Consider the following 12257-nt stretch of genomic DNA (forward strand, 5'->3'; position numbering starts at 1 on the left):
CTCTCATGTTCAGCAACAACACTTTGATTATTTCTTAAAGCGAATAATTTTAAGTACAAGACAATAGACAAGCGCCAGACGCTAATGGAAAGTACTAGAATAATTTCTTTAAGAAATAGTTATATAAGACAGATAACTGAATATCGAAAAATGAAAAGAAATATTGTTTATTTAGATGAGACCTGGTACGATACTCATGACACAGTGAAAAAAAGTTGGACAAATAATAACAAAAAGTGTTTCAACTCAGTACCGCCCAATAAAGGAAAGAGGATTATAATTTTACACTGCGGTGGGGAAAATGGATGGATCGACGATGCATTATTATTATCTGCAAAACAAATCGTCTCTAGATTATCATGACGATATGGAAAGTTCAATTTTTGAATCATGGTTTGAAAGATCTCTTCTTCCGAAATTACCCCCACATAGTGTGATTGTCATGGATAACGCATCATATCATTCAAGGTTAATGAAAAGAATTCCAAATAATAGTTGGAATAAATTACAAATTCAGGAATTTTTATTTACGGAAAATTTGTATTTTGAGGCATCATATACCAAACAGCAGTTGTTGGAGGTTGTTCATAGCAGACAGTACGAAAAGGAATATGTTGTAGACAACTGTGCTCGTAGTAATGGGCATACTGTGCTTAGACTTCCTCCTTATTATTGTACATTGAACCCAATAGAGTTAATATGGGCTCAACTTAAAGGAAACATAAGGAGAAGAAACGTGGCTCCTAAATTTTCTTCTACTGTTCTCCAGTTAATTAGAAGAGAAGTCACAAAAATCACAGAAACCAACTGGAAAAATGTAATCAAACATGTGATCGGAGTGGAAAATGACTATCTTAAATATTTACCAACATTAATCAAAAAAATAACTATAAATTTAGATGATACGAGTGATACAAGTGATAACAGTGACTCTGAGTAGATACTAAGTACAAAGAATATTATAGCCCCTAGAAGAAGCTTTTATATGAAACAGATGGTCACGTTTATAAGCAGGCTTGTTGACGAGGGATGTTGCGGCCGCAGTGCGGGCGGTGGTGAGATGACGGTGACTACGGACGTTGTCAAATATATGCACCTCCATAGCACCTACTCAGTTGGAACGCAAAATTCTATGCTAAAAGGTTTCAGGGCCGTACCCTTCTGCTCACGTCTATATTTGGTAAGTACTTCATTTGAATTAGGTGTTAGTTGAAACCTTTATTTCTCTTGTAATTGGAGGTATTCTCGTTTTGCTTATATATCTTTGAAAACAGGGTATAAACACAGTTCTTGATAGGACAAAAAGGTACAAAGTTTTTATCTCCCACCTCCACTAGTTTCATTCCTTTTTATTTCACAACTTAATGTATTTTCCATCTTTTGCGTTATTCTGCCGGTTATTAGCGAGCTCATCACTGTATAGTTTAATGTAAATATGTACATTAATAGTTATTTATGATATAAGTGTTAAAAGTAAAATTTTTAAGGCATGCATGTGAAAGTTTGCAGAATGAGCGAAGCGAATTCTGCAATTTACATGAGTGCCTTAAAAATGTACTTTTTAACACGTATATCATACAATGTTTTTTCTACAAACGTTATAAATGTATAAAATACAATATTTTTGTTAATTGCTGAAACCGTGAAACCTATGACGCGTAAAAGGTAAAACTGGTTGTCTACACTCGAGGGGAATGTCTAAAAATTCTTGGCGAAAATATTATTCCGTTACATAAACTTGTTTTTTTTTTTCTACAAACGTGTTAAAAATGCAATAATACAGTTTAAATTAAGTTTTAAAAAATCTTTTAAAAAAATTGCATTTTTAACACGTTTGTAGAAAAAACTTTTTAAAATACGTTCACCGATAATAGCCATTTTCTATTTATTACAATGACAGTAGTTGGTACTTTACTTATAATTTTTCGGAAATGAATATAACATGAATTTACTATTTGTTGTTGTGTTTTTTACAATACATAATTTAGACAGCATTGGTAATAATAAACAACCAATTATAACCAATACATAACTTAGACAGCATTGGTAATAATAAGCAACCAATTATTCAGCCGAGTACTGGTAAACAAAATGTATATTTGTAAATTATAATTTTAATCTCGAGTAGTTGATAATTATATTTTTTTATAATTAAAATAAAAAAGGTCGTAGAAAAAGTATAGTATTCTACCGCATGTAATGGCTATTACTCACTCTGGGGAATTACGACACTCGCCTTCGGCTCGTGTCGCAAACTTCATCATCGTGAGTAATAGACACCATTACATGCTCGTTGAATAATATACTATTATTGACAATGTTTTATATATGTAGATATTATTATTTTACAATAAGTTCTGTTCAGTCGAGTCGATTAGTGTTATCACTTTCGAGAAATATCACAGAAGTTAATAACGCCGATATTTTTTATTTAAACTATATTTTTATAAACTATTTTGTAAAATATTACTTTTATATAATTTTATATAATTTGGGGACATGCGACGATCCCATTTACACTTGTCCTAAAATCAAATGTTTGCAAAATAATAACTTTTATGTAATTTAAAATTAGATATCTACGCTACTGTTCAGTAGAATATTATCATGGTCATTTTAACAGTGTTGCCAATTTCTTAGTATCTTATCTGCTCTTCTTAGCCTAAATTTTCCAACGGAATTAAACGCCGACCATACCTCAGTACAAATGTACTCATAAAAAAAGTTACAGCCCTTTGAAGTTACAAAATGAAAATCGATTTTTTTCAATATATCGAAAACTATTAGAGATTTTTTATTGAAAATTGACATGTATCATTCTTATGGCAGTAACATCTTAAAACAAAATTATAGTGAAGTTTGTCCACCCCATAAAAATTTTATGGGGGTTTTGTTCCCTTAAACCCCCCTATACTTTTGTATACGTTCCAATTAATTCATTATTGTGGTATCATTAGTTAAACACAACATTTCTAAAACTTTTTTGCCTCTTAGTATTTTTTCAATAAGCCAGTTTTTATCGAGATGCAGCTTCTTTTTGAATATATTTACATAGAAATTTTATGGGGGTTTTGTTCCTTTAAACCCCCCAAATGTTTGTGTACACTTTTATTGTGGTATTACACTATTATTGTGGTACAATTAGTTAAACACAGTGTTTTTAAAACTTTTTTGCCTCTTAGTCTTTTTTGACAAATTACCTTTTATCGAGATATGGCTTCTTTTTCAAAATATACCTAAAAATGTAAATTATAAATACATTTTCAGATTATTAACAGGTCTCTATAATCGTACTTAACCATATACGAATATGTGGTGGATTCGACAAATATTCAAAATAGGTCGATAAACACTGGCTAATCAAAAAAGTACTAAGTTTTAAAAACATTTTGTTTAACTAATGGTGTCACAATATTAATATAATTGGAACGTACACAAAAGTTTGGGGGGGTTTAAAGGAACAAAACCCGCTTAAATTTTTTATGGGGTGCACAAATTTCACTTTAATTTTTTTTAAGATGTTTCTGCCATAAGAATGCCACATGTCCATTTTCAATGAAAAATCTCGAAGGGTTTTCGATATATGAAAAAAAATCGATTTTCATTTTGTAACTTCAAAGGGCTGTAACTTTTTTTGTGTGCACTATTGTATATCAAGTAAGTGAGGTTCAATCGACATATTTTTGACCAGAGAATCTGTGGTATAATTTATGACCATTCTTTTCGGGACACCCTGTATATTGCCTACTAATAACTTTTTTTTTGCATTTTCCAAATAGATAGGTATGAACATAATTTTTTATTGGAATACAACTGAAACATTTAGAATTACGTACCTGCGGCTTTTCAAAACTATTTAAAAAGTCACTATAATTATAAATTTGATTTTATTTCGGTCATCACAACAGTAAACACTAATATATACAATATTTTTGTTTACCGATAACCTCCATATTGAACAATTATTGACAGATCATTTCAACACCCAATCAGAGCCCGTATAACGACTAATACCATACTGTCGGTGTGCGCATGCGCGCAGATTAAAAAAATTTCACCCTCAATGAAATCGCGCCTAAAGAAGTATAGCTTCAAAGAGATTTAAGAAAAAATAAAGGCACTCAAATAGGTGGAATATGAATTTTGTATTTCTTCTAGTTAAAAACACCAATAATAACGGTTCTTATTGAGTGACCTAAAGGAATTAAAAAAAAAATGTGTCAGACTTACACCCTGTTCAGACCAGGCATTATGTGAGTTAATTTCATTGAGATTCTGAACATGGAGCCTGAAGTCAAAAAAAATTAATTTGGCGGTTAATGTGTTAAGGACCGACACTTTCAGGATTTTCTTTTTTCGTCACAAGAAGGGGAAAAATAATTCGCAAAAGAAAAAAAATCGATTTGTTTTCAACCCCTCTAATGTAACAAAATTTACCCCGTGCACTATGTACAGCACGACCTGATTCACTTTGTATTTGAGATTTGGATGCGCACTGGTGTTGACATTCGGTTTTCCATATCTTTTGAATTTTATTTTGGTACCGTGTAGGTATTTTACTTGGCGAGATATTACCAAAAAAAATTTTAAAAATTTGGAAAAACCGAACGTTAACACCAGTTTACAGCCAAATCTCAAATACAAAGTGAAACTGGTCTGGCTGTACAGTTCACCAAATATAGCTGAAAGTGTGAAAACGCGTGACGATCATGATGCACATTCGTCAAACGATGGACCTCGCACTCGCACTGACGGTCCAGACCGTTTGTATGTGCGTTCTCACTTCATTGTTAGCGCAGGCAATGGGAATTTCACACTTTCAGCTATATTTGGTGAACTGTATCATGTATTGGTTCTTGCTTAATACATGACATGCTATACAGAAATATCCATATATGATATTATGTAATTATATCTTTTTATTATATCATTTTAGGAAGTACAAGAGCAATTGGAAGATGAAGAATCAGACGATATATATGTACTCAGCAAAATAGCTGATGTTATTCACTCCCTATTTCTAGTATACAGAGAAAGCTTCCTGCCGTTGTTTGATCAGATTTGTAGTCACTTTGTTAATCTCTTAACCCCAAATCGCAGCTGGGCAGATAGGCAATGGGGAATATGCGTATTTGACGACGTCATAGAATTCACGGGTCCAGCATGCTCAAAATACCAAGGCTATTTCCTTCAACCTCTGGCCTTATATATGAAGGACAAAACCACCGAAGTCAGACAAGCAGTGGCTTACGGATGGGGAGTGCTAGCGCAGTTTGGGGGTGAACAGTTTGCAGGAGAATTAGCTAAAGCTGTACCCATGTTAGTCGAAGTTATAAACGAACCTGAATCGAAAGACCCTAGAAATATTAACGCTACGGAGAATGCTATATCGGCTGTTACTAAAATTATGAAGTATAATAACTCACAGATTAACCTTGATGAAATTATTCCACTGTGGTTCTCGTGGTTGCCAGTTATAGAAGATGTAGACGAATCGCCTCATATTTATGGGTATATGTGCGATTTAATAGAGCAGAATAATCAACACATTTTAGGTAAGTTAAATCTAATTTCATTAACACATTGCGTGCCGCGTCGCTCATATGAAGAGTACAGGGAAAAACAAGGAATGTCATATTTTATACATATTGAGATAAACACCAATAAAGGTTTAGTTCTTATGATATCTAAAAACTACTTGGGAGATTCTTAGCAGAATTCTAGCAATTCTTATTCTATAATCTTAATATTTTTTTTTCTCTGGAAGCCGTCTGTGCATGCACCCCAGTGGCACTGCAGCTTTTCAGCTTATTGTGCTTTCTTCCATTTGTTCTCATGACACCCAATCCGATATAGCAGTGCCTTTTACTAGCTTGTAAAGGTCCATTGGGTTAGTGCCATACACTGTCGGACTTGGTTTGCAGTCTCCATATATTGCTTGTCTCTTACGATCCAGTGCCTGGCAATCCCACAATAAATGTCTGACTGTCTCGGTCTCTCTATTGCATAGTCTGCAGCTGAGATCTCCGTTATATAGTCCTATCGTGTGTAGGTGTCATTTTACTGGAAAGTGTCCAGTTAGGAAACCTGTAGTGATTTTGAGCTGATTCCTGTTCATTTTGAACAGTTCTTCAGCTCTTTTTGCGCATGTCTGAGGTATAAATCTCTTCGCATGCTTTTGCGTGGGAATTTCTTCCCAGTATTCTTTGTGCTGTCTTCGTATCCAGCCTCTTAATCGGTCTCTGATTGTGCTTTTGGGCACTCCCAGTGCCGGTTCTGGACCGAAGTATCTTGTTGCTGATCCTCGTCTAGCAAGTTCGTCAGCTTTTTCATTACCAGCGATCCCTTGATGTCCAGGCACCCAAATGAGTTTTACCTCATTATGTTCCACCAGGGTGTCAAGTTCTTCGCAACATTCCCATACAAGCCTTGAGGTTATCCTTGGGTTCTTTTTTTGTGCACAGTGCAGGATTGCATATACCTCTGCCTGAAATACAGAGGTATATTCTCCAATCCTATCCTCACTATATACTCCTGATCCCGAACCATCTTCTGTCTTGGACCCATCTGTATACCAGGTGTGGCCCTCATACTTCACATGTCTGCCAGGATCTTCCCATACCTCTCTGGAGTGTATTTCCACCTGGAAAGGTATTTCCATTTTATATTTGGGGATACAATGGTCTGTTATCATCTCCCATATCGGATCCCCGCATATATCTTTGAGACTGCAGTGTCCTTTGCCCACTGCAATTTTGCTTTGATTACCCTGCAGTCTATGTAACCCCATCCTTGCCTCGCCCTTCACTGTGATGTGTAAGGAAGGAAGGTCTAGTAAGGCTTCCATTGCTGCAGTTGGTGTGCCTCTCATTGCTCCTGTTATGCTGAGACAGACAAGCCTTTGTATCTTGCCTACCTTCTCTATAGCATTTCTCTGTTGCACCTTTAGCCACAGACCAATGCTGCATTCGTTATTGTGGGCTTTACCATCATGTTGTATATCCAATACATCATGTCCGGTTTAAGTCCCCATGTTCTGCCATGTGTGCGTCTGGTCACCATTAAAGTGGCCATCGCTCTTTTGATTATTCGTTCCAGGTGTTGATTCCAGGTAAGCCTTGAGTCTATTATGACTCCGAGATATTTTACCTCCCTCTCCACCTAGGGAGATCCCCATGAGATTCACAGGTCCTATTCCCTCTAATTTTGTCCATCTGGTGAAGGCTACTATTTTGGATTTGTGAGGGCTTATGGACAATCCTACCTCACTTGTCCATTTTGATACTACATTCAGGGCCTGTTTCATGTTGTCCCTGACAGTTGTATTGAACTTACCCTGTGCCAGAATGACAAAATCATCTGCATAGCCCAGGACATTATATTTTTTCCTGTTGAGCGTTCCAATCAGTCCGTCCATAACCAGATTCCACACTAACGGAAATAATACACCTCCCTGTGGGCATCTTCTGGCAACCCGTGCTGACATGGTCTCGCCCATCAGTGTCGAATATACCACGCTGCTTTTAAGCATGCATTCTATCCACCTGCAGCTTATTTCATCCACTCCTTTCAGCCGGATGGCCTTTGTGATTACATCGAATGAGGTGTTGTTGAAGGCTCCCTCTATGTCGAGAAAGGCTCCCAACATCACCTCTTTGTTTTCCAGAACATACTCCACCCTCCGTACTAGATGGTGCAGCGCTGTTTCTGTTGATACACCTGGCCTATATGCATATTGGTCTTGTTCTATTGGTCTTTCAACCAATATTTCATCCCTAATATGTCTATCTACCAGTTTTTCCAATGTCTTTAGTACAAAGGACAACAGACTTATCGGTCTAAGGGACTTTACAGTCATACGTCCACCCTTACCAGGCTTAGGTATGAATGCTACCCTTGTCGACCTCCAAGCAACTGGTACATACCCTAGCGCAATACTTGCACGAAGTATTGCACACATTTGCTTGAACATTGCTTCTGTACCTTTTTGCAAAAGTACAGGATAAATCCCGTCCGTTCCCGGTGATTTATATGGTTTAAATGAACTTACTGCCCATTTTATTTTGTCTGGTGTCACCATCTCTTTTGCAGCTCTCCAGCTTACCCTATTTCCATATTTCATGGTAACTGGTCTTTCTTGCTGTAGAACTTCTGGTGTCATCATTCTGGTGACTGACCCAGGGAAGTAAACATTAAAGAGTTCCCTCAGCGTCTCTTCACTGGTCTGTGTGTGATCGCCTGACTCGATTTGGAGCGTGGCGATATTGCTCTTAGGTTCTTTCGAGAGAACCTTTTAGCGTCTAGCCACTACTGCAGTCTGTTCTATCTCCTCGCAGTGCTTCCTCCATGATTCTCTTTTGGCTTTCCTTAGAGCCTTGTTATATTCAGTCAGAGCTTTCCGATATTCGCTCCACTCGCCTGATCTCTTGGCAGAATTGAATTATTTTCTCGCATCTCTCCTTCTTTTAGCAAGTTCATTGTTCCACCAGGGCACTTTCCTGTTGGAGCTCCTCGCTGTTACGGGACAGTTATCTTTATATGCTTCTATGACTATATCCTGAATCTTAATATAATATGAATCTATATTAAATTATTAATATAATAATGCACCAAAAAGCTGCTAACATTTCTATTTTTGTTAGTGGCGTGCGGACAATCCTGGTCCTTCGCCTAGATACAAATTCTTAAAATATTTATATAGACTGATCTTTCTGGTTATTATTCTGAATCGATAGTCTAGTCGATAGTATAGTTTTTGCTACCAAATGGCGAGAAAACCCAAAATTAATGAAAAAGTGACATTCCTTGTTTTTCCCCTGTACTCTTCATATATTATGAGATACACAGATATTTTGCCAGTGGCCACGTCGCTCATTTTTGATATATGTACCATGTACTTTCTTGACGTGGATATCAATGGCCCCTGGGACTATTATGCAGATTAAAGCGTGGCACGCAATGTGTTAATGATAAAAGCCCCTTAAACAAAGGTTATGCCTGCATTGACAGTAGAAAGAACTATTAGTGACTATGTAATAATAATAAAGAAAAAACCATTTGATTGTATTATCTATGATTATAAAAATGGATCCAATTAATGATTCTTTTGATTACAAGCTTATATGAGATAATAAATATAAATGGGATATTTTTTTCTCTGAAAATTAATTTCAAAAATAGAGCAACTAAAGAGTAGGTTCGTTACTTGTAAAATAAAACTCTTAAACCCACTGTTACATACTTTTTATAACAAGCATAAAAAACATAAAAATAAACTATATAAAAGGTTTTATCTTCTTTATGTGCCATCTCCTTGACAGGCTGACAATCATAATGGTTATTCTGATCTTAAGGCGGGTTCTCACTTGTCAGCTTCGCTGACGCAGTCTAACATGATTCAGTGATCCTGAACAAATAATGAACATGAGAGCACCTTTTCATTTTAAATGATTAGCAAGTACATTCATACTTTCAGTTAAAGTGAAAGCCAGTTCTACTTTTTATCATTATTGTGATCATGGTCGCATAATGAATAGAAACTGAAGCGCGAGAACATACATGTTCGTGATTTGTTCAATGTGGCAAGTTTTGAGAGCAATTTTGGAGAAATTTTCAATATACATAATTGCACTAGCACCCCATATATTTCTGCGAAATATTCAGGACCTGCCCCAACATATACGACATTTTCTTTTCTTTCGATTCACTGGAATATTCTGTAATTCATTTACTAATCATCGTAAACATATTTCCCGAACAGCTGGTTTCAATTTTTTTTAACCGTTTTCATTACCACGATATAAAATGTTTGGACTAACTGAGGACTGAATGGAGCAAAACATGAAACGTGTTAATGCAATGATCATTTTTATTTTTCATTATTAATGAATCAGCCAGACTGCGTCAGCGAAACTGACAAGTGAGAACCTGCCTTTAGATGTAGATGCTCTGAATAGTTTGACTGATGTGCGTTGGTACCATTCCCTCAAGGTATACAGCCTTGAAATTCTTCTCCTGCCCTGGATCTTCCCTTTTATAATCAATTGAATTATGTCATATCTCACCACACATGACACCACAATTAACTCTTCTCATGACTTCTTCATTTGTTATACGATATCAACAGGTCTAATCTCGGTTATCTTGTAAATAGTACCTTGTCATTTTATTGAAGTAAATTCATACCTTTTTCTGTTCGAACTTTGATTTCCTTAGAGTAATCATTTGTGTGATTAGTTATTGTGCCAAGATAATGTAGTTTTCTACTTGTTTCTAAAGTATTACCGTTAATTATCAGGCTTTCATCATTATTGGAGGTTTTTGATGTCCACATAAATTTAGTGTTCTTAATGTTCATTGATAGTCCATATTCTTCTCCATTCTCAACTATATTGTTCATTACCCTTTGAAGATTGTAGAGATTGTCCGCCATTATGACAGTATTATTAAATTAAGCAAATGTTTAATTAAACAATTAAAATAAAAAAATTAAACAATTTTGATAAGGCATCTTTTATTTTGTTGTATTATTAATACTCTTCGCTCTACATACTTACATATTGTTAGTTGTTAACAATTTTATTTATTTTTTAGGCGTAAATAATTCCAATATACCAAGGATAATCAGCATAATTGCAGAGGCATTCTTCAGGGAGGCTATGGAACCATCCAAACCTGAAGGCTTTAGAATGGTAAACATCGTTAGGCAAGTTCAATCAAACGAATCGTTTTTCCAAAGCGTGGTCCAATCTCTGGCTCCAGAACTGCAGCAAGCTTTACACGTGGCCCTACATACAACAGCAGCAGCGACATCTTAGCTGGGAATATAAATTTAAGTTATTGTTTTTAACATTCATTTGATTAATTCAGAGTTGAAATAAAACATTATGAACTGTTATCGGACAGTTCTAAAGAAATTTGCATCCATAAACGACATTTAGACTTTTGTCGCTTATTACTTTTGGTAATCGAAAAATGTTGGCGATTCATGGCATTGTTTGTGGTTAACACCTTCTCTGCGTTTAGAGATATTTATAAACTTGCGTGAACTGCGTTACGACCCACATATGTTTAACAAAGCCATTTAAAGGCTGCTTGATTCGAAAATTAAAGATATTGTTACGACAGTTCTGTAGATTGATCCTACATAAAAGAAAAAGTTCCTTAAAATGGGTTGGTAGGTTTATTTGAAGATACCAATTTATGCGCTATTCACGCTAAGAGAGTCGCCATTATGCCTAAGAACATCCAGCTGGCTAGAAGAATCAGAGGAGAAAGGGCATAAACAAATAAAATACATATTAAAAATGTAATATAAGAAATTAATCTTGAAAGACAAGAAAGGTACACCTTTTGCAAGATGCTGGCTAGAAGAATCGGAGGAGAAAGGGCATAAACAAATAAAATAAGGTACACCTTTTGCAAGATCAGATAATTTTCGACATATTGTCTACGCAGCCAACCCTTAGTGTAATACGAGGTCTATATGTCTCATAACGCAGCGAAGGTGTTGATTTCATATAAACATGACAATGTTTTTTATTAAACTGTACCTTTTGTTTTCTTTTGTGATTTTCCTTAAGTGTTTTAACCTAAGTCTAATTATCTAAAAGGGATGCACATTGTTTTAGAATATCCATATATAAATTATTTTTATATTTGTGAGTTATTGATAGATAAATCTCGTCATGTGTAGTGGTTACATAGAAATTTTTTACGAAACTTTTTTATAATTACCTAATCACAGGTATTTGTTTTATGGATTCATTATTATTGTACATAGATATTCACAACTCTGAAGTATATGTGATACGTTTTTGTTTTCATTAAAATTCATAAAATATTTTTGTCTACAAGATCGACGTTAGTGTTTAAAAGTTGAATATGAATCACTAATGAACTATAAAATATCTCAATAAAATGCATTTCTCGATGTTAACGTTTTTTATTAACTCGAATCTCTTCAAAGAGCCTTCCTCTAATTTCTTCGTCTCCATATTGGTCCAGTCGTCAAAGACGGAAGTGCCACTCAACCTTCAAAAAAATCATAAAAACTGAATTTAGCCGAGAATTACAGTTTTGGAACCCCAAAAAGTTTGCCACTTGTGCGGTAAACGGAAAACATGGATTTATCAAGAAACTACGCTGTAGAAAAAAATGTTAAACAAGAATTGAAGACCTTGGGACTAGAAGGGGACATGCCACCAAACAATACTTTGGAGAAAACATCATTTTAAACTTATTTTCAAATCCTGAAA

General features: G+C 35.3%; 1 protein-coding gene across 1 annotated transcript in view; it reads left to right on the forward strand.

Annotated features, from left to right (window-relative positions):
- LOC114343213 (importin-5) overlaps nt 1-11933 on the forward strand; it is a 73190-nt gene extending 61257 nt beyond the window's left edge. The window contains exons 11-12 of the mRNA XM_050657774.1: nt 4937-5555; nt 10594-11933. Coding sequence (XP_050513731.1) covers nt 4937-5555; nt 10594-10817 — 843 coding nt within the window. The 3' untranslated portion in view covers nt 10818-11933. The remainder of the gene's footprint in view (nt 1-4936; nt 5556-10593) is intronic.
- The last annotated feature ends 324 nt before the right edge of the window (nt 11934-12257 follow it).

This window comes from Diabrotica virgifera, chromosome 8 (genome assembly GCF_917563875.1).
Source record: "Diabrotica virgifera virgifera chromosome 8, PGI_DIABVI_V3a".
Lineage (NCBI taxonomy): Eukaryota > Metazoa > Arthropoda > Insecta > Coleoptera > Chrysomelidae > Diabrotica > Diabrotica virgifera.